Below are 24,144 nucleotides of genomic sequence, written 5' to 3'. Positions count from 1 at the left end.
ATGAACTTTCCTGTGCCTTGCTACTCTCTCTCTCTCTCTCTCTCTCTCTGTGATTGTGTGTGTGTTGTGTTAAGCTTGTTATGCTGCAGTTCTCCCAGGTGCAAGTGGGTTCGCCTCCCCGTTTCCTCGCTCTTCCCCTAGCCTTGCTGCTGAGGGTCTGTGTGTGTGCAAAGCAAGCCAGTGAGGTGGACATTAGGCTGAGAGTATTTGTACAGACCAGGTTCACCCAGCATGTTTTGTTTATAAACTATGGATTTTGAACCTAAGCTTCCCAAATAGTAGGCTCATACTGACCACTATACATTGCTATCTGTCTAGGGTTGCCAAGTCCAATTCAAGAAATATCTGGGGACTTTGGGGGTGGAGCCAGGAGACATTAGGGTGGAGCCAAGATCAAGGCTGTGACAAGAATAACTGAACTCCAAAAGGAGTTCTGGCCATCACATTTAAAGGGACAGCACACCTTTTCAATTCCTTCCATAGGAAATAATGAAGGATAGGGACACCTTCTTTTGGGGTTCATAGAATTGGGCCCCCTGGCCCAATCTTTTTGAAACTTGGGGGGTGTTTTGTGGAGAGGCACTAGATGTTATACTGAAAATTTGGTGCCTCTATCCCAAAAAACAGCCTCCCCCAGAGCCCCAGATACCCGTGGATCAATTCTCCATGATTTTCTATGGGAATAAATCTCCATAGGGAATAATAGAGATCCCAGCAGACATTTCCCCCCTCCCCCCCCCCGCTTTCTGACGACCCTGAAGCGGGGGGATGGCCTCCAAACTGGGGAATCCCCTGCCCCCACCTGGGGATTGGCAACCCTATGTCTGTCTATTATTGCATTGCCTGTTAGGAGCTGTAGTTATATTTCTGGGGAAGACTATAATTTTGTAGACAAATACACCAGCTTAGTTTTGTAGACTCCCCACTTCAGGTAGCATGGGGCCATCAGCAAGAAAATATTGCAAGAGAGTTAATGTTTTAAGCATATTTGTATTTTAGGTTAAAAAGTTTTTTAAATAGTGTATGTGTGTGTTGGGGGGGACGTATTTGTGAATTTCTTGCATTGTGCAGGGGGTGGATTTTGAAGTAGATGACCCTGGAAGTCCCTATAATATATATTTAATTGTGTCTGTCTGTGTCTTTTATAAAGTTTTTATCTCTGCTACATGGCATTACATTTTGTGACACACAGGCCCGGCCTGACAAGGTATCATTTATGTCAGATCTGGTCCTCATAACAAATGTTTGATGCTTTTGTTCTAAATAAATCAACCTGGAACCAAGAATCTGTGTAATGACACTCCCCTAATATGAGCTTTTTCTGTCCTGTGAAATGGTAAGGGAAATTTTACCAAAAATCAGGTACATATGTGTTATAAAATACCAATTTCTATCCACTAATAGTTATTGGAACATCTAAAAATGAAGGTGTACAAAATATTTTAAAATAGAATTACATTATTCCAAAATGCACAAAAATGATAGTCTGTTTCTTGGGAAGAGTTTATTAAGCAAAAGTACCACCCACTTACTCATAGAGAAGTTTTTTCAAGACTTGTCAAGACTGCAGTGAAATGTTCTGCTGCTTTTCCGATATGCATTACTAACATAAAACTCTTGATTAACTCATCTGCTCCTGTATCATGGAACAACAACACTTAGTTTAAATGTGTTTATCTGAAGTTGTTCCACTATTTTATGCCCTATGTTATTCTGCTATGTATTTTTCTTACCTTCACTGCTGGGATGGGCTTCTTGGGAACAAACTGTTTTCTTTCTGGCGGGAAAACAAGGCTGTTCTGTTCCTTCCATTTCAGTTTGTTCTCAGCTATTATCTTCTTCCGTTGTGCAAGGTAGGGACCAAAACTGGGAAGTTTCTTAAACAAAACAGGGAATAATGTGATTATAGTTGTGTAAAAACATACTATGAAACAGAAGTCATCACAGCGTGTTTATCCTCCACGGGGCATCCTCAGCTTCCACCCATCTCAGAAATGACATCTTTCTCACTGATGTCAATGCCTGTTCAAACCGTGTTGGTTATCTCTTGTCATTTTAGGGAAGTTGTTCATATTTTTATAAAAGAATTTAAGCACTGCATGTTCTTTTATTGTTTGATAAAAAATGTTCATCCTCTTATTTGTAAATCGCAATACATTTTAAAGTCTGGACAGGAGGAGAAGTGGGCTTGTGATGTCAAAAGCTACCAGTCAGCTTTTTCTGCAAATGTGTAAAACTAGTTTACACTGAACTTCCATCCTGAACAGAATGTCACCAAACATACATCCACAGTGACCCAGCCCTCCAACTGTGAACATTTGTCTGAATTCTTTGTAGGTAAGATCAGTGCCAAATCCCAAATTCTTATATTATTATGATTTCTAAAACAATATTTATTTGCTGCCAGGCATTATCCCCTGACATACTGGGCTCCAGGCTGAGTTACAAGCAGCCTTAGGACAAATTGCTGCAGTTTGTAATAGACTGAAATACCATGATGATTGCAGCTAGCCAGAGGAATATTAACTGTGCCCGATAATGAAGAAGCAATAGCATTTTTGGCAACAAGGAAGAGAACAGCCAGGGTTATTGTACAAGTTTTGGAAATGAAAAATGAGCCTGGTGACTGAGATTCTTTTATAGACACTCACAATTTTAGTCCCCAAATATCATTATGTATTTATTTAAAACATTTCTATCCCACCATTCCAGCAAATGAAGGCATTCAGACTGCAAAGGTAAAACATTAAAACCAACTTTAAAAGTCAACACACACACACCAAACAAAAGTGTGTGTGTATATACATACAAACAATCAGGAAGGAAGGTTAATAAGGGAATGCCAAACAAAACAAAAGGGTGTTTTTGATTGATGTTGGGATGTTACTTGCTGTTTTGAAACAGTAAACATCATGATACTGTAAAAAAATTCAAGTCTCTATGGAAAAAACCATAGAAATTTGAAAATTCCCAGAACATGGTAACATCATTTGGGTGGGGGCGGCATTAGTGACATCAGGACATTCTAGGAATTTTCTATGATTTACTATAGCTTAAAAATCCCTATAGCATTGTGAGATAACTTCCTGTTCCGAAACTGGAAATGGCATCCCAGCTGTCTCCATCCCCCCAGTACTCCTGAGAATTTAGATGTAACCTAGACTTCTGGAAATTTAGATGTAACCAGAATATGCACTACACTAACAAGATCTTTTTTTACCAGGAAAGGCTGAAATTGGCTGATCACAGACAAAGCTGGTTAAAGGTACCCCTGATTACTGCTGCCACTTGCTTGTCCAACAGGAAGCCCAAAGTTGAAACACTGTTCCTTTAGGGAGAGTGCAATTTCATCCAGAACAGAAAACAACTCTATACTCATAGGCTTGCCAGTCCCCAGGTCTGAGTAGGGGATCCCCTGGTTTTTCAGGCTCCTCCCCACTGCCAGTCAGCTGGCTGGTGAAGGAAGCCCCGCCCCAACAGCCATGATGTGCCTTTAGATCTCAGGCAGGTTCATTAGCTTGCAACTGCTTCTGTTTTGGAAGGTGTGTGGACATGTCTTTAAATTTCAGTGACACTGAAGCTGGGGTGGGGGGAGCAGGAAGAGCCACATGTGTGAGAAACAGAGGAAGTCAGAGTCCAATCCCTCTGTTCATTTTGAATTCAGTTCAGAAGCTGTTTGTGTAGTGAAAGGAATAGTAAAGAGTTAACTAACCTGAGTATGGGATAGAGGAAAATTCCACCCCCTAGACCTCTCTTTTCATAAGTTGGTTGAAATATAGCAGATGATTACATTCAACAACTCCAGTGAGTAAAGCTATCTATACCATTGTCCCATGGAGATCACAAAAGTGTGGGCATGCAAACTGTTTATTTTGGCTGCTCTGTGTGTGTGTGTGTGTGTGTGTGTGTGAGAGAGAGAGAGAGAGAGAGAGTCATTTTAGTAGAAGTGCAGCTACAGTGGAACAAATTGAATGCAAAAAATAGGAGAAAAAGACTGTATTCAAGGGAACTGCACTGCTGTATTTTTATTTATTTATTTTTAGGGGATGAGAAAGTCCCTGGCTCTACTCCCAAACTCCCCAGATATTTACAGAGTTGGACCTGGCAATCCTATATACTCATGACCATCCTTCTTTCCACTAGTAACATGTTTGTCTTGGCAGGATTAAGCTTCAGTTAATTAGCAGTCATCCATCCTAAAAGTGCCTCCAGATACCAATCCAAGTTTTCCACAGCCTCTCTGGGATCTGCTGAAAGTGTGAGGTAGGTCTAAATATCAAACACATATTGGCAGCAATACAGCCCAAATTTCTGAATGATTTCAGTCATGAATCTAAACATTTTGGTTCCAATCTAAAAAAAATGGTGGTTAAGCCTAAATCTACTGTCAAGCCCTTTTAATGTTATCACCCCCAGTGTTTTATAGCAGTACTACTACTGCATAACAGATGGACATGTGTGTGTCTCTCTTTGTCTCTCTTCTGATCTAAAGAGAAAAAGTCACATCTTGAAGCTGGACACAAAGGATAGATGTAGAACATGACAAACTCTGACATCAAAGGATAGTTTGTATAAGCATTCATCTGGACTTTTCCCATAACAGTACTTGTATTTAAATGTCTTTAAATATAACAAGCTACTGTTATTGCTGTTGATGATGATGATAACAACAATAACAATAGCAGCCAAAAGGAGGAAGGGACATTTTTTTCCAATTTAGATTAAAACGGAGACTAGAGAATTTGGGGTCATAACTTTCCTGTCTCTTATGGAATAAAACTTTGGTGGCCTTACTTAAGCCAGGTCACCTGTTAAATATGTAACAGGTGGCCTGACTCAAGTTAGGTAGAGAGAGCAAAGAAGTCATTATTTCTCATAATGTAAAAAAATCTGAAATTAAAACAGAAATAATAAGGGCAAAAACAGAAACAAGAAATTTTGTACAAAATATAAAGGGATGTTCTTTCATCAAGCATAAAAAGTATGACTGAGTGGAACAAGTAATGACTACCAGATTACCACTACAATGGACTACCAGTGGCAGTCCATTGTAGTGACAAATGGATGACCAACGCAAAAATGATCACCTGGAAGACCACAAATGAAACAGGATCTTCTCAGGGGATAGGTTCTCCTTTCACTTTACATCTCTAGAGTTTGCATCACTGAAATCCTGCAGAGTGTACACACATGGTGAACATATATATAAATGAATTTTATGCACACACATAAATTATTTAGTGTATAACCATCTTTGCTCCATAATAATAAGCATACACACAATGGAACAAAGGTGGTTATGGATGATTACATATATATCATGAAACAAAGATTGTTATGCACTAAATCATCACTAAATAATAATTAATCACAGAATGTAAACTTTTACATCAGTCCCCTATAACCTTCACAGCTACTGGATTTGCCACCAAGCTTTATATATACAGAAATTATTTTGACATGGTGCTTAAAGGTATATTGGATCTAATAGCAGGAAGTTCCAAGTGAACTCTAGAAAATGCTAATTTTATTCATTCCACTGTTTGACCTCATTGAGCTTCTTAATCTTTAGCTTCTGGGCTTGCTTTCACATCATATGGTAGTGGGGAAGAATGCTTAATTCCAAAATGTTTAAAGTGTAGCCAGGAAATGAGAAATGCTGGTTCTAATTTCTAAACATGCCAGTAGTCATAGATAATGATTCAAATGTCTATCTGATAAAGCAAGCTGCAACTCCGGAAGGTCATCATGATATCTGACCTAGCAATTGGTGCTATGAATCATAACTCGTTGACAGTGTTGGCCTCTTGAACATGCCCAGGGAAAACTAACTTCCCCCACCTTTCATTACTGGAAAACACTCAGTCAAACTGAGCAAGGCAAGCATATCACACAGTGGCTTGATGCAATGGGCTACTCTCATGTATAGCAGGGGTGATCAAACTGTGGCTCAGGAGCCACATGTGGCTCTTTCACACATATAATGTGGCTCTCAAAGCCCTCACCATCCCACTGGCTGGCTTGGAGAAGGCCAGTCTTTTTAAATCACTTTTCCAAGCCAAGCTGGCCAGCAGCTTGGAGAATGCATTTAAAGTTGCTTTCTTTTTACATCTCCCTCTCTCCCCAATCTATTTTCCTTCCAGTTCTCAAACTCTGACATTCATGTCTTGTGGCTCTCAAACATCTGATGTTTATTCTATGTGGCTTTTATGTAAAGCAAGTTTGACCACCCCTGAAGTATAGGATGCCTGGAGTTTGTGTTGACTGCAAGTATGACTTAGTTTCCAAAAACAGCAGTCTGTATTGAATTTCTCCTCTTCTCAAAATTTCATTTCTAAAATGCAGGGCATGAAATCATCATATCACATGGCTCCTAGCATCCTCCTAGAAGCACTTGCTGATTCATCCAGAAACAGAGGTAGGGAAATGTACAATGTCATTATGTTGTATATTTGAGGAACTAATAATCACAGAGAGCTTTGGGGATATATACTGTTAGGGAGAGCAATGAAACTACTTAATTTGCAAATTGGTAGGAATGTGTGCAGGGGGACTGGAAGAAAAGAAACCTGGGCAGGGGGTGGAGTAGAGGCCTAGTAATTTGTCTCCTCAATAGGGTTGCCAGGTCTGACTCAAGAAATATCTGGGGACTTTAGGGGTGGAGCAAGGAGACTTCGGGGGTAGAGCCAGGAGCAAGGTTGTGATAAGCACAATTGAATTCTGAAGGAAGTTCTGGCCATCACATTTAAAAGAACTGTGCACCTTTTAAATCCCTTCCCCCATTGGAAATACTGGAGGACGGGGGCACCTTCTTTTGGGGCTCATAGAATTGGACCCCTTGGTCCAATCTTTTTGAAACTTGGGGTGGGGGTTGAGAAGAGGCACCAGATGCTATGCAGAAAATGTGGTGCCTCTGCCTCAGAAAACAGCCTCATCAGAGCCCCACAGATCAATTCTCCATTATACCCTATGAGGAGTGCCAGCAGACACCCCCCCCCCCCACTTTCTGATAACCCTGAAGCAGGGGAGGGGCTCCAAACAAGGTATCCGCTGCCCTCAACTGGGGGTTGGCAACCTTATTCTCCAAGAACTTGTGTGCTGAGGCATCAGCTGAAGAAGTTTTTGTGGGCCATCCCTTTATGAAAATCCCTTCTTCTGGAGGAGGTCCGCCCACAGACCATCTGTCTTTGAGCTGAAGCTGATTTCTGCTTTCAGATGGTGAGGAGGGGTGCCCTGAGAACTTTGTTTCCCACCAGAGGCCTGTGTTGGAGGAACTGTGGCTGCAGCTTTAACAAGAAAACAGCATTTTTGGGACACTGACTACTGGACCATTGGCTTGGGAAGAGAAAGGAGTTTGTGGGTGAGGAGTGCCATACCCTGTGTGCAAAACTGTATTTTCTCTGTTGTAATAAATAATTACTTTGTTTAAGCCAAGGTGTGTGAGTGGAAGGAGTGATTTAAGAAAGGAGGACCTAAGCCTTGAACTTGCCCATATTTCCAACTTCTGGGTTACACTTAGCATAGAATTCCATTTAGTTTTTGTACCCACTACTGTCTCTAACTTTAGGACCTCTCTTTGCTTGATGTTTCTGCCCATTTTATATAATCACACAGAGGTATTATATCCCCCGCCCCACGCACACATTATTCATCTGGCAGCAAACCACAAATTGTAGTTAAACAGATTCCAGTGAGGGCACAAAAATCTTACTGATAACAAGATTTCCCATAGAAAACTTGGACTGGACTTACTTTCAGTATATGGTTCCTGTGAGGCAAAAACACCCTAGTTTTACCAAGGGTTAACACAAATAATAGTGGGTCTGCTTCAGTATGCAGATGTTTCTAATTAGCCTTTCTCATTGTAGATACTATCTGTATCTCTTTCAAGGTCTGATATCAGAATGTGATAATTAGCTAAGTAAAAAATCTGTGCTCAGCTCAGTAACTTGATGGAAGGGAAGGGGAGGGGAGGGGAGGGGAAGGGGAGGGGAGGGGACCAGGAGCAAGCAGCATCATCTTTTGGAGGGCTCCAGTGAACAAGTGCTCTCATTGGATTCCGGAGACCGCCTGATGCCAGAGAGCAAGAAATTATAATTGGGCCTTATATAAGGATGACACTACACTAACTTTTGCTCCCATGGGACAGACGCATAAGCTTCTAGCCTGGATTCTGCAGTTTTGAATGGTTCACAAGTTAATGCCAGGTATTAAACTGTCAGAAAGAAAAGTTAGCATTTGTTGGTTCTTTGCAACTTAACTCTAGAGACTGCCTAGTAGCATTTTTTATTTTATTTGCTCAATACACCTGTGTGTTTTTTTCTAAAGCTTTTGGTCTTTCTGTGTGCACTTAACCTCAGGGACCCATGAGTCTGAACACTCCTTACTTGTCTAGGAGGCAGTGGCTCAGAAGGACCCAGGCTTGAGTTTCCTGACAGTTCGTCACCAATAGCCTCCATCATTGGACTAAAGAAGATGCCATTGCTTCTGGATGCTCAGCTAAAGACGAGCAGAAGTGAATCTCATCTGCACACTTACTGAGAGTTGAACTACATAGGCCGTTTTCCCACTGACCATATCCCGGAGCGACGTCCCTCTTCACCGCGCAGCGTCTGCGCGGATTTCCCACCAACTGCCACGCATAACCAGGAAGAGCCGCGGCTTTTGTGTCGCAGATGTAAATTGGTTTTTAATGGTTTACATCTGCAATGCAAAAGCCGTGGCACTTCCTGGTTCTGCGCAACAGTTGGTGGGAAATCCGCGCAGACGCTGCGCGGTGAAGAGGGATGTCGCTCCGGGGTAAGTTCAGTGGGAAAACGGCCATAGTCTGTGGGAGATCTGAATATGGGTTTCTTTACATTAAAAAAGCACCCACAGGAGACCAAGTTAGGAATGGGGCTATGGCATGGTGATAGAAGGATCTTTTCTCATGTGCCATTTCCCTGGTAGAAAGAATCCATCCAAGCACTTTTAAACCCATAAGGGGAAAAAAAAGAAATACAATATGGTCTTTGTCTTTTCTGTGTACCAAAGCTAATAAAAGCTCTCAGGATTTTAAAAACAAACAAACATGGGGGTGTTTGGTTAAATCCCTTCCCCTGCTTTATCTACCCCAATATTCCTTCTAGTACTTTTTAACACTGAACAGTATGCTGGGATATCTGACTGTGGATCACCTCTGTAATGTATAGTTCAGGTCTGGCTTAGGAAGGGAAACCAGAGGAGCACCTATTAGAATCCTGCCTCTATCATTTCAGCAGCTGATCCAGTAGTGCATCAGACAATGTAGAACCCCACCTATCCTTCCCTTGAACTAGGTATACAGGCCATCAATCTCAGTCAACTCATCTGTTGTGCCACCAGTTGACTGGGTGGTACAAGAGATCACGGCAATGAGACATTCAGACCTTTGGATGACTAATAGTGTCATCCTAAGTAGAGTTACATCCTCTGAGTTCATTTAACCCAATCAGCTTAGGATGGCATTGTTGGGAAGCCTCCTCCAATTTAATGCTGTTTGTTTCCCAGCCTTTCAGAACAATACCATCAACAATGCTTAAGTTAACATTTCCCCCACATTTCATTCAGATTGGAAAAAACATCTATGCAAAATGATTCAGATGTCAGTGCAGAATGAATCTGGCCAACATATTTCATACTTTTTATTTCAAACTTTCACAGTGGTTTTCAACATATTTGAAGCCATCAGTTCAAAGAATTTTAAAAACGGAACACATAAACTGGGAAATCTAATAGAGTGAAGAGCTCAACAAACTTCTTTGATACCCACTTAGCAGCACGTAGCAATTCCTAGCCTAAACAGAAAACTATGCAGGAGAAATCTGAAGGCAGACTTGATGGAATCTTAACTTTGCCAAACCTAAATGCCTGTTGTCTCTTGGCAACTGTGGTTCACTTTGAAAATTCATGTTTCTTTTATTGGTTCTTCTACTTGGAGGAAACTGCAATTGTCCTTTCTCCTGACTACACAAACAAAATTTGATAGAAATATTGCTGATAAAATGGATGCCCATCTTTGCATCAATCACACAGAAATGATGAAAAAAGAAATGAAGAAAAACAGCATTTACCAAAGAAATAGATAGGACAAAAATGGTCTTCAAATGCAAGCCACAAAGTAAAAAACAACAATAAATATGTATTCATAACTTCTAGTTGTCATACTTCTGAATATTTAAAGCATTCACACTTCACAAAATTGGGCTTGATTAATACATTTAATTGTTTTAATGTGCTATTTCATTTTGCTGTAGATAGATTTCAACATGGAAGTTGTACTGCCAGATCCCAGGCAGTTCAGAAGATTATTCAGAGATGTAAGCTAGTCTCAAAGCTTCTCATTGGCCTTGCATGAAGAACGTTACATCATAAAGCATGCAATATTGCTAGCAGTGGAGGGGAAAAAATGTGGAGAAATGTAACCTGTGCAAACTCATGCTGATCATACAGTTGAAACCCAGAATGGTAATATTTAGTGGTTTCAGTGTTATTATTTCCACATTGCAGGTGAGGATGAGGGACCCCACTTGCTTAAACCACTAATGAATCTGAAAGGATTTTGTACCTCTGCTCAGTCCCTTAGTAATTTTACAACTTTTTCATGCAGTTATTCTATCTCTGCAGTGAAAACATGGGATTTCAACAGCATAGCCCTTGCAAGGTCCAGAACAATTCTTAACACGTCTTCCTGATAACTGCTGGTGTGAATGTCTGTATGTGGAATTGGGAACTTGCCTCTGCTATTGAATGATTCTCTGCTGGCCAGCAGAGTTTTGTAGCATGTGAAAATATCCTAGGGTGAAAGATTGCTGAACTCCCCACATCTTTGTCTTCAAGTGTTCTATTTTTTTTTTTTATCCAAAGGCAAATCTCTTGCACTAGGCTTCCAAAATCAGCCTTGTAACTGATGAACTGTACAAATCTCTTGCAACCATGTGATGTTTGTTTCAGTATTTCTCCGGGGATTCATCATTGATGAATTTGTTCTCACTGGATAAGCTAAATCCTACTCATTTAAAGATAACAGTATCTACCAGTAGAATTGTTTCTATCTAGATATAGAAAGCATTAGACTGTCAATAGAGAACTGACAACATAATGAATCAACAATGAAACCTTAAGCCAGCAAAGCTTTAAGGTGAATAAGCTTGTTTTGATTATAATTTATTCACAGATCAATCTAAAGCCAATTGAGCATATTATGAACTAGGAAGGAGGCATGCTTCCTAATAGAAACAGGCATCTGAGATCTTCATTTTCAAACAGCTGTAATTTTTTAAAACAGAAAGAAATACAAGACAGAAGATTAAACAAAAATTCTGGACCATAATTACACACAAATACACATGAACGAACACACACACACACACACACAAAGGAATACAGATTTATTGGTCTTAATTGTAAAATGAGTATAGTTGCATAAATTACTTTTATTTGGTATTGTTTTGTTTGACTTCCAAGATTTACTTCTTTGGAGAGTCTTGGAAAATGAATTTTTTTGCATAGACTACAGAAACAATAATGCAAGCAGGAAACAGAACAGCAGTAAAGGATAAGTAAGGAGAGTAGATTTTAGTAGAAAAGGTCCACAGATTTCAGTAAGAAGACACCACAAAAACCACCCTGAACTCCTTTGAGGACTGGCAGAATACAAATAAACTTGATAGTGTATTTTAAGATCACTGGTTATGGTTTTCTGTTGAATGCTGTTAAATCCATTACTTAATTCTTCAAAAATATTATCTTGCTTTGCTTTTCACTCATCCTAACATTAATTGTGGGATTGAACATGCTCATATGCACTTTGGTAAAGCCTGAAGAAAGGAGTAAGATGGCTCCTCTTGCCATCTTGCATGGGTGAAGTCTGGCTGACGGAACAGAAGGGACAGTTTTGCATTCTTCTGCCTCCCTGCTGGAGCCTCCCAATAATTGTGGCTATTACTGAAAGGCAGACTGGCCATTATGGACACTAGGATGCCCAGCCCACCCAAGCTCTGCGCAGAAGGTGGAGCCCAGCCTGCATGGAGCAAAGGAGGTGGATTCTGGCCTGCCCAAGCCAAGCGTGAGATGAGGGAGGTGACAGCTGACACACTCAAGTCCCATGTGAGATGAGGGACAGTGCCTGGACCATTCAAATTCCACATGTAATGAGGAAGGTGGCACTCACACAAGATGAGGGAGGTGGTATCCAGACCTCATGAGGTGAGGGTGCCTGCCCTGCCCAAGAAAGCATAAGACAAGAGAGGCAGCCCACAGCCCATATGAGGTGAAGGAGGCAGTGCCCAGCCTGCCCAAGTCATGAAGGAGGTGGCACTCAGACCATCTATTCTTCACGAGAGGTAAGGGAGGCAATGCTTGGCCCATAGAAGACATGGGGAGGTAGTCCCCAGTTTCGGTGATGTGAAGGAGGTGGCCCCCAGCCAACCCAAGCCTTACATGAGGAGATGGAGGTGGTGCATGGCCAGTTGGGTGGGTAGGCTGCCTCTTCGTTTCACCTTTCCTTCCCTCTAGGGCAGCGATACATTTTCCCAGGATCAGAAGTGGCTGCTGGGGGAAAGGGACAGCCAGGAAGATCAGGGATCTTTATGTGGCCCTTGCATGGTCCTGGACCCAACCCAATATGAAAAATGTGGGAGCTGGCATGTGGCTTGTAATGTGTATATGGGGAAGTGGGAGTATGTTGTTTGCTTTCCCTATAAGACAACCTCCAAGAAGTAAGAGAGGCAGTAAGGCCTTCTTGGCTCTTCATAAAAATGACTTTTAAAAATGCAAATAAAGGTCTAATTCTTTGGAAACAAACTATATTTTACATTGCTGTGTTTTGAAGACCAGATACTCAAAAGTATGCATGGAGAAAAAAATTATCTACTGCTGGACTCTGTACAAGCACAAGCATCATTTATTCCAGTGGAACACATGCAAGGGGACAATCCTGATAATTCATATTTTCAGAGGTATCATAAGTTTCTCCATCTCCTGTTCCACCAAGTAGAGCAACAACTTTAGAGGAATTCTGTATGTAGTTATGTGATAGTTACATTCCTCTGTCTTCTGTTTTTTGTCCAGCAAACAAATTTTCATATGTTCTTGGGCCCCACTGAAAGTTAATTTACTTTTGTCTAATATGTGCAGTCATAATTGCTTAAATTTTACTTCTCAGTTCATCTTTTCATGTACATTTCTTCTTGAATGTTACACTGTCTGCTTTTTTGGTTCTGTTTTGTGTCCCACTAATATTCAGATTGCCCTCTGTGTACCTTTTAGCCTCAGTCCTCTACGCTAACTTGTGATCATGTGCATCCCATTTAATCTGGCTGTTCTTTCAACTAAGTTATACACAGAAGAGCTTGCAACTACCCTTGACAGAGCTGGCTTCAATGCACAGAAGAAAATAGATTATCAAGACTTCATTTGAATCAGATCAAGGAATGAATCACCAATTGAGTTGCCAGTGAATTTCAAGCAAATGGAAAATCAAAGCAAAATTGGCATGTACTGCTCAAGTGAAACATCTATAGGAATTTTGATGGAAGATCAGTAAAATTACCCGACAGAATGCTCATGTACTGTATTTTGTCTACAAAACATCTGTTGAGAATTCAAAGGAAGTTAAAAGATAGCTGATAAGATTAATGACACTTAGAGTGGGAAGAGTTCTTTCATGCCTAATTGTTTAGTGGAACAATTAGGGATATGTGGGATACAGATTCCCTATCCAAAATCTTACTGATCCTTTTGCTTCCCCAACATTCTTCAGACATTTTGCCTAATCAGTAACTAGCCAATTTGACTTGAAGTTTTGCTTTAGGTGAAATTCTGTAGCAATTCTCCCAACAAAATCTCCCTTTCTCAATCTTGTTGCTCTTTTGTTAATGGCAATCCTCTCCTCTCTTGTTTAGGCTTCACACAGTGCTCTTGATCTGGTTTCTTTGTCATCTCTGAAACATTAAAAGATTTGGAGGATTATTCTTTGCTGCAATATAGCATTGCTTTGTGTGCCAATGACAGACTAGTCATTCCATCATGAAATATTCATCACAAAAAAGAAGTTAAGATTTGGCACACACTTCTGTGTATATAATCGAATGCTTGATTAACAAGGATGCCAAAGTGAATGATACCTCTGTGGTGGGAAATCGGGAGGGGCAGGGCATGAGAAAAACCGATAAAGATCTCAGCACATTACTGTGCTACTTCATGAACATCTGGCAGTCTGTCACTTAATAGACAATAACATCTTCTCTAAACAGAAGAGACTTGAATTCATCAGGGATTCCTTCAGTACTGTATGTGCTTAACTTAAGTACCTGCTTTCTGTGATTTCCATAGATTATCATATTCATGACACTGTGGAGTGAAAAGCATTCTACTTATGCTCTAACCAGAACATGAAAAAGAAATTAAAACATTGGCAAGCACTTTGTCTCCAGTTTGTTGGGCATGTACAAGAAAGAACTCCACGCCCAGTTATGGAAATGAGATTGTCAGTTTAGCAGACTAAGTTGTAACAACGATGACAACACATTGTTTATTAATAAACGCCTGATAGGCCAGCATATACAACTGTGCTTCCGTCCCCTCAATAAACATAGAACTTGTGTTTCTGTGCTGACAAAAGTTTATGCACGTAGTAAGGCAAGTCTTGGGTGTTCCCACAAGTGATGCTTAACATGGTCTTTCATCATATCCCTAAATAAAATTAAAAAAAATTCTTTGGAATATATATTTTATCCTAAAAATAACCTTCTACTATCCTCTCCCCCTTCTACAGTAACATCCCCCCTTCTACAGTAATATTCATTCTGGAGGATTGATATTGCCTTCCTCTGTGTTCTAGCCCAGGTATTCCTTGGAGGTCTCCCTTCCAAGTACTTGCCAGGGTTGGCCCCACTTAGCTTCTGAGATATGACAAGATCGGGGTCGCCTGGGCTATGCAAGTCAGAGCAAGACTAAATTTCAAATGTAGTTTGGTTTGATTCAAATAACCAGCATTTCACTATATTTTTTGTTTGTGAGAAACTGATGGACTGTGAGCCATTCTATTCAAGTGCAGGGCCTTTGTCTGTACAAAGGAGCATTGCCCCAGAGGTAAGAGGCTCTTCCTTCAGAGGAAGGCCCCTTGTGATATAGGAAGGCTCTAAACTTTGCCAAGCAGAGTTGTAGGATAGAAGACTTCATTTTTACATCTGTTTCACTTCCACAATTAATGAATTAATGCATTTCCGACATTAGTTTGTGTAATAATTGTGTATAAGTGTATAATTGTGTATAAATAGGCAATAACACTAGATAAAGAAATATCAAAGAAAACAGGCACAGTCCATGGAAGGCAGACAGAGTCTTCCCATTCCCCCTTCCATTACTGCAGCTCTCTCTGAACTCCAGGAAGATCATTCCTGTAATCACAGAATCCCAAGCAGAGGAACAGCTGTAAGGATCAGTGGTCTGAAGCAAGAAGACAATGGGAAGAAACTGTTCTCTTCCTGCTACACAGTTGTGCATGCAGAGCAAATAGGAAGAGCAATGTCAGCTCCTTGTCCCTCCTCATTCCAGCTTCCTCGGTCCATGTTCTTACATGTAGGTCCTGTGATCCCAGCACTGATCCCTCCAGGGCTTAAAAAAGAGCTACAGCCTTGGAAATAAATTCAGGAGAACTACAACTTACACGCACAGAGTGGTAGGATATGTAAGCTCAACAAGAAAAAGAGGTGGACCAGAGTTGATGCCAACTGACAACTGACAAAGTTGATGCCACTGACAACATATGGAATCAAAAAGAAATGAAAATGACCATATCATTGCATCCTGTCACTAAAAGTATTGGACATGGTCCTGGCTACATGTACAGCTTTGCTGGCAATGACAGTGTCACCCAACATACCTCTCATTCCCCATGCAAACTGATATTACCCAAGAGTATAACCCAGGCCTAAAGCAGAACCACTATGTTCCAACATGTGGGAAGGGCTCCTCAAGGAGAGGAAGACTGGGGAAAACAACATTGTTCTAGGATTACCAGTCTAGATCTCTTCTAACGACACTTCAGACTAGTATGTGCTAAGGGGAAATCAAAGCACTCAGCACTAATTATAGGCAAGGTTTATTACCCATGATTCCTATATAGGATATATTGCTAGCTTGTCATTTGATACCACTTATGAGAAGCAACATCTAACAAAGTTTGCCAAGAGATCCATTAAAATTACTCAGTTAATTCTTTTCTAATCTGTCTCAAATTGCTATTATGGGTTCACCAGTCACAAGTACCATTACCTAAGAAGCCTCATGGGTACTGACACTCTGTTCTGTATCCCATAAATTCAGGAGTACCAAAGGACAGGGTGGGATGCAACAGATACTATTTTGTACCTTTTATAAGAAGAAGACCACAGATTTATACCCTGCCCTTCTCTCTAAATCAGAGACTTTTCTCTGAAGTCTCAGAGCAGTTTGCAATCTCCTTTATCTTCTTTCCCCACAACAGACACCCTGTGAAGTGGGTGGGGTTGAGAGAGCTCTCACAGAAGCTGCCTTTTCAAGGCCAATGCTGGTGAGAGCTATGGCTGACCCAAGGCCATTCCAGCGGCTGCAAGTGGATGAGTGGGGAATCAAACCTGGTTCTCCCAGGTAAGAGTCTACACACAACCACTACACCAAACAGACAGTACGATAATGCACCTCAGGGCCAAAGGGCTGCCACATTGAAGAAAATGCCAGTAAATTGAAACAAAAACAACTCTTTGACAAAGTAACAGTGTGTTTGTGTATAAACCCTCTGATGATAAATTTTAACGACTGAAGAAGTTTTATTTCTGAATGGATAAAGTTGAGAGTCAGTTTGGTGTCATGGTTAAGAGTAGCAGACTCTAATATGGAGAACTAAGTTTGATTTCCCTACTCCGCCATATGCAGCTGCTAGTGTGATCTTGGATCAGTCAAAAGTTTTCTCAGAGTTGTTCTCTCAAGACTCGTTCTCTGAGAGCTCTCTCAGCCCAACCTACCTCACTGGATGTCTGTTGTAGGAAGGAAAAGGAGATTGTAAACTGCTCTGAGAAGCCAAGTGAAGGCAGTGTATAAATCTAAACTCCTTCTCCCCTCCCCCTCCTCCCTCCCTCTACTTCTCCTCCTTCTTCTCCTCTAACCTGCTCTGTGGTATCTCAAGACAAAGGAAGCCTAGGCCAGCCATGGCTCATGTGGCTCTGCTTCTAGCTATTCCATACAAATGACAGACATCACTCACATAATTCAATGGTTGCTTCCTAAATCCTGCGTTAGTCATTCAAAGCTTTCCATCTAAATGCATCAGGCTGCTTTCTTTGGAGGAAGGAAACTGATGGCTCACACAACCCACATTCATTTATTAAGGGGTTCATCATCACCATTAGTTCTGATCCCAAGTTATAAAGAACACAATTTAGCTTTGTAAATCACCCTTTAAGTTTGGTGCTCCCCCAAAACTTTTATATTACAGCAATGGTTTATATTCTTCTAAAGCAGGGGTGGCCAATGGTAGCTCTCCAGATTTTTTTGCCTACAGCTCCCATCAGCCCCAGCCAGCATGGCCAATGGCTGGAGCTGATGGGAGCTGTAGGCAAAAAACATCTGGAGAGCTACCGTTGGCCACCCCTGTTCTAAAGGAAAACAAACAAATTCATCCAGCATTTCTGGCCAGTTTACAAGATGGCAAAAAACAACCAACTAGCAATAAAACTGCAGCCATATCCTTTGGGTTCCAATCTCCCTGGTGGAGGTGGGGTTCCCCTGTCACCAAGGTCTGCCCCCCAGCCACTGATGAGCTGGCCAGTGGTGGAGGGGACTTACCAGTAGAAAGAAGAAGGCCCAGGCCATGTTGCTGGTATTGCACAGGAAGTGACAGCATTGCAATAGCAACATCAAGGCAATGCTCTGGTATCCAGGCAAAAACTCTATGCTGGAAGCCAATTCTACCGTAGAGTTTTTTGGCAAATACCAGAACATCACCTGCAAATTGCTGACATGATGACATTACTTCCTGTGCAATGTCAGCAATGTAGCCTGGGCCTTTCTCTTTCTCCAGGAAAGTCCCCCCATCCCATGCCAGTTGCCAGGAGGGACCTGACAACCCTACATACTCTCCCATCTAATTTAGCTCCTGGCAGTGAAGAAGAACTCATTCACAACTACACTTTTCAGTTCTGATCCCTGAATACTGATCAGAATTCAGTTCTGATCTTGAAAATACTTCTGTTAGCAATGCAGTCAGAGGAAGTGCAAAATTTGGATTATAGCCACAATGTATTTGTGTGTGAAGGGGTTGACTTTTCTTCTATATAATTTTCCTAATCTCCTGCCCCCTCCTCCTCCCAGAGTACTGTCCGGTTAGGAGAAATGCATATGCAATTTGTAGTCAATAGGTATGTCTTACCAGTGGGGCAAATAGCACATTTTGGGGTGGAAAAATGGCATGGAGGGAATGCCAAGCCATAGCCAAACTGGATCGAGTAGCTGCACTGACTCACTTAGAGCAATAATTCTCCCTGCCTAAAATAAGCAGGAGTCATGTGGCACTTTGAAGACTAATAATTTTTCATGAGCTAAATCCAACTTCCTCAGACACTATGAGTGGAATCTCATTATGTGATCAATTTATGCAGGTTGGTGGTGGGGGAGGAAAGAGCATGGTCTTTGACATGGTCTTAACCACAATGCAGGCAACTGATGGGATGCAGAATAGCCAGGCCTCATCTGTCTGTGCATCCCTGCATTCCAGGCGAGGTACCCTGGATCTGAGCCCAGAGCAGCCAAGTGACATATTTCCCAAGCTCCTCTTTTCCAAAAATTTATTGATGCTGAAGGGCGCTGTTCCTCCTCACTAGCTTCATGGTGCTTAGGTCAAGGATAATGACATTCTCCCAGGGTTCCTGCACCACTTCTGTGGTCCTGGTCTGCGGGATTTCCTGTCCATTTTTCAAATGATGCCTCAAGGTACTCACCTAAGTTTTATACCTAGGACACTTTGCCCACACTGGTGTTACCTGGGAAAATTTTTAGCTGGTGGACAAATTAACAATTCCTACTCAGCCCCCCAAGAAATGACCAATCTGTGTCCATTCTGAAAGTTGGGAGGGAGGGTGGGTATCGTCCAGAGCTGGGTCAAAGTGGTGAGGGATGGTGCGAGGATTCCTTACATGGATTCCTCCTCTTCCTTTGCTACCACCTCTTCCTCCCTTGATCTTATATCATTTTTACACTTGAGTGACACTTTGTGGTCCTTGAAACAGCCTTTTTAATAAGGTGGAATGTGTGATAACGCAGTTGTTGGATGTTCTGAGCCAAATGTCTTCAACTACAGTAGAAAAAAAAATAAATTTTGTAAGTCATGACTGTTCCCCGCTGTATATAGTATAGGTATGTGCATACATTGTGTGCATACACACAAGTTCTTATAGGCCTATGGAAATGTCAAGGAAAGGAATCTGTCATATTTTGTTTATCGCCCACACAGGATTCTTTTGTGTTTTTTAAATGTATCTTATCTGCATATATTAGGTTCTGAGCTGAATAGTAAACAGTGAATCTCTTTGATAAATTTAGAGGTAGTCCCCCTTCTCCTGGATCGCATAACTCTCTCTGTGTTATGCTAATAGATTACATAAATGCAAACCATTGCTAATAATTCCTAAATAAACCTTCTTCCACTTCAGATTCACTGTAATCCATCTCTTATGTCAGATGAACTGTGGTACTTATCCTCCTTACAGCACAGGCTATAATGCTTCTCCTTATTCATCTCTCATACACAGTAATCCGTCCACCTCAACTTTACAGATTTCTCATTTAAATGTAAAATATTCATAGCAGACAAAGGAGCCCTAGTCTAAACAACAGCTCTTATAGCTAATACAAAGGATTCTGACATTGTCTTTACCTAATCTTTTTAATAAAATAAAAAACCTCCACAGGCTACATAGTGATTTTATTCACCGTGATGATTATCTGTATTTTGTGCAGCAATACAGACCTTAATAACAGCAATTAGGGCAAAATCCTGAAGCTCCTTGGAAGGAAAAAGAAAAACCTATCAGAATTCTTTTAAAGACGCCTCCTTTTTGTTGTGTTATTTTGTAAGACTGTGCGCCACCCTGAATACTTCCTTTCCCTCTGAATTTTGATTATATATGAGCCTTCAACAACATGCATTTTAAAAGCTGCTATTAACTAGGGTTAAAATTAATTTCTCCTAGCAGTCGCTGTAAATACATGGAATAAAAATCATAAAGTTGCATTGCCTATAAAATTCGGCCCCTCCTGGCCGGGCTGGCAACACCGCTAGAGGCCGGGGGCCGCTTTTTGCCAGCCCGGAAGGATGGGAGGCTGGCCCGCCTTCCTGGGCATCTGGGGAACTGCTGATGGGGCGGGGAACTGGGGCTATAAAAGCCCCGACTCCGCCCAGCTCCACACAGTTCTTTTTCAGCTCTCAGGAAGGAGAGCCATGCAGGGACGTTCACTTGTCAGGCCAAGGCCTTGGACTGAGCAGAGCGGCCACGCATAAAGTGCGATGCGCAGGAGTGGAGTTAGGCGCTCAGAGGTGGACTTCAGCGGCGGTGCTCGGTGGGGGGGCCTTCGGTGGTGGCATTTGGTGGTGGTGGCTTTCGGCGGCAGCACATGGAGGCCATGCTCCGTGGCAGCGTGGGAGTCCATCGGCACCTTAGCGGTGGCAGGAGTGTGGCAACATGAATGGGCCATGGCCTCATTCTCGGTGGCAAGGGGCAGCTCTGGTTGGGGGGTTGGAATTACCCAGCCTCTGGCCCCTACGGTGTGTTCTCTTCGCGGGTGGGGCTTTTTAGGCGGGGTCCTTGACAGCGGGTCTGCATTTGGGGGTGCTTGGGGGGTAGCCTTGGGATTCCCTTCCAGGGCAGTGGTTTGTGGGGTTCCCCTGCAGGCTTGGGGTAGGACTGGTTGTATGCGGCTACCCTTAACCCCCCCCTCCCCTGCTTTAATTTAAGGCCACAGTCAGCCACAAAGACAGCCCCTGAGCTCTTTCAGAGTGGGTGGTCATTGAATTAAGGCAATGGCACCAAAGAAGGGGCAAGGCACCTCAAAAGGGAAGCAGCCCCCTAAGTCACCTAGAAAGTGGGGTCTGCAACCCAGTCCCCCTGGGGAGCCAGGGGAGGAGGTCCAGTTAAGGCAGGCCATTATTGGGCAATTGGTGAGTCTAGAGCAACAGAGGGGTGTAGCTTATCTACTGACACTTGGCCAGAGTTTTGTAGGCTCTGCTGCACAGACCGTGGTCCCCTCAGCTGCCTTGGCATCCTCGCAGGTTGCCGTGGTTTCCCAGGCTGCAACTGGCATTCTGCTGTGGGGGGGACAACAACAAATGCCCCAGCCAATGGGGTGGCCGTGTCATCAGTGGGGCACCTGGGGCTATTCCCCAAATCCTCATGGGCCCATTCCTTTTCAGTCCCTTCTGTATGGTGATATGGCCTTGCCCCTGGGTGATCACCTTTCTGGGGCAACCCGGGACAAGATTTTGCGGGGGGAATATGTTGACATCTTCAGCCTCCTATATAGGGAACTTGAAAAGAAGGATAAGGAGGACCTGGACAAGAAGGAGAAGGAAAAACTGATGCATCGGAAGGTGGACAGGACCTGGGCCAATTGGCTACGAGGATTCCTGATTTATGCAGGCATGATAGCGTGGGCGCAGCCTTTTCGGGCATCTCCGCTCTACCAATACTGCGACATAGTGTATTGGGCATATACGGATTTTGTCAGTGTGGCATGGTTGCAATATGATGAGGCTTTCAGGATGAGGACCGCAGTCAACCTGGGGCTTCCTTGGGACCAGATAAATCAGCAGCTTTTGCTGCAGTTGATGTCCCCGGCAAAGCCCAATACTGGAAATAGGGCTGATAGGGGGCATTTGGTCCATAAGCAATAGAACAGTGCGGGGGCCTGTGGTGCAGCGAGCCAGTCGGTTCAACCCCGGCTGCTTTGCTGGGAATATACCTCCAAGGAAGTGTGTGCCAGAAAGGCCTGTAAGTTTAAACATGAATGTCCACTATGTGGGAGGCGCACGCCTTCTCAGCATGCAGTAAATCGAAGCCTATGGGTGGGGCCAAACACCCTGGGAGTGGGAGTGACCAGCAACCACCAGGTAAAGGGACCCAGTCTCATACAACTGATGATACTTAGGCAGTTGCTGTGCAATTACCCCATGGGGGCTGACAGGAATTATCTACTAGAGGGCTTCACTTAAGGATTTAGGATTCCATACTAAGGTCCTAGGGTCCCTTGTACGGTGTCCAACCTCCGTTCAGTAGTTGGCATGGAGCATGTGGTGCAGGCGAAGATAGCCAAGGAGTGTGCAGAGGGGCATGTTATCGGCCCCTTTGAAGCTCCACCAGTGCCCACTCAGCGAGTATCCCCCTTGGGAGTGGTGCCAAAAAAGGCGCCAGGGGAATACCGTCTGATACACCACCTTTCCTATCCCAGGGGCAGATCAGTTAACGATTCCATTCCAGACATCCTTTGTTCTGTCAGATACACTTAATTTGACCAAGTGGTCAAGGTAATGCGGGACAGCGGTGTGGGGGCTGAAATGGCGAAATGTGATATTAAGTCAGCATTTCGCCTTTTGCCAGTACAGCCAGGGGATTTTGAGTTGTGGGGGTTTACTTTTGAGGGGAAGTACTATATGGATAGGGCCCTGCCAATGGGATGCTCAATTTCCTGTGCCGCCTTTGAGCGGTTCGGTTCCTTTCTGGAATGGGCACTTCAGTCTAGGTCAGGATTAAGGGACACAGTTCATTACCCAGATGACTTCCTTTTTGTGGGCCCAGTGGGCTCCAGGCAGTGTGCCAGACTGTTGCAGTCCTTTGTAGGCCTGTCATGGGAGATCGGTGTGCTGCTGGCACACAAAAAGACTGAGGGTCCCAGCTTGGTACTTACGTTTTTGGGTACTGAGCTGGACACCATGCAGCAAGCTTCATGGCTGCCTGCGGATAAGGTGGCGGATCTCCGAGTCCAATTGGCTTCTCTCAAGAGGCAGCGCAAGGTGTCGCTGCTTGAGCTCCAGCAACTAGTGGAACATTTAAACTTTGCTTGCAAAGCTGTGGCCCCGGGCAGGGCCTTTTTAAGGAGTCTATGTGACACCATGGGGGTCCTGTGTCTCCCTCACCATAGACTTCGAATGACCACAGGCATGCGAAAGGACCTAGAGGTTTGGGAGGACTTTCTGGAATCCTTTCATTTTGGTGGGAGGAATTAAAGATTGAAGCTGAGCTCCAGATCTCGTCAGATGCAGCAGGTGCCACTGGATTTGGAGTATATTTTGGGGGGCACTGGTGTACGGAGCAATGACCTACAGAGTGGTTGGCAAGTGGGCTTTGTCGCGACCTTACCTTTGTGGAGTTCTTTTCCATTGTGGTAGCCATTTGGCTATGGGGGGAGCAGCTTGCCAACCACTCTGTTCATTTCTGGTGTGATAACATGGTTGTGGTACATGCTATCATTTCCCTGTCTTCCAAATCAGCATTGGTGATGAATCTGGTCAAGCATTTACACTCCAATGCCTCCGCTTAAACCTACTATTTCTTGCAAAGCACGTTCCTGGAGTATGCAATGGGGTGGCGGATGCTCTGTCTCGCCCACAGATTGAGCGTTTTCACCAACTTGCTCCGGAAGCGGACCCTCAGCCAGTGCGAATGCCCCAGGAACTTTCACAGCTTGGAGGGCCGAAACTGGTAGGGCAATCCGATTAGTGTTGGCACCGAGTACTAGAAGAGCCTATAATAGGGCGGGCCTGCAGTTTCAGGTTTTTAGAAGTTCTGGAGGGCTGCCAGATAGCTGGCCAGTCCCAGTGGCCCACCTCATGCAGTTTTGCATGCACCAGAAGGTCAGAGGGCTAGGGCTTAAGTCAATCAGGGGACAATTGGCAGCAATTGCGTTCATCAGTAAAGCTCAGGGCCTTTCTGAAGGCACTGGGGATTTTAGAATCAAAAATATGCTGGAAGGTTGAACATGGGAGCAGGGGCCAAGGGTGGACTCCCGGCAACCCATATCTCCACCCGTGCTTAAAGGGCTATGCCAAGTTTGGCCTGAAGTATGTTCATCTTCCTTTGAGGCCATTCTTTTTCATGC

General features: G+C 43.1%; 1 protein-coding gene across 4 annotated transcripts in view; it reads right to left on the bottom strand.

Annotated features, from left to right (window-relative positions):
• Positions 1–24,144, bottom strand: part of DPYD (dihydropyrimidine dehydrogenase) — an 833,908-nt gene that overhangs the window by 25,361 nt on the left and 784,403 nt on the right. For all 4 annotated transcript variants that reach the window (XM_060232210.1, XM_060232211.1, XM_060232213.1 and 1 more), the window contains one exon: positions 1,734–1,877. In XM_060232210.1, the coding sequence (XP_060088193.1) occupies positions 1,734–1,877 (144 nt within the window). The remainder of the gene's footprint in view (positions 1–1,733; positions 1,878–24,144) is intronic.

This window comes from Heteronotia binoei, chromosome 2, assembly GCF_032191835.1.
Source record: "Heteronotia binoei isolate CCM8104 ecotype False Entrance Well chromosome 2, APGP_CSIRO_Hbin_v1, whole genome shotgun sequence".
In the NCBI taxonomy this organism is placed as follows: Eukaryota; Metazoa; Chordata; class Lepidosauria; order Squamata; family Gekkonidae; genus Heteronotia; species Heteronotia binoei.
This window is presented reverse-complemented; position numbering and strand designations above follow the sequence as displayed.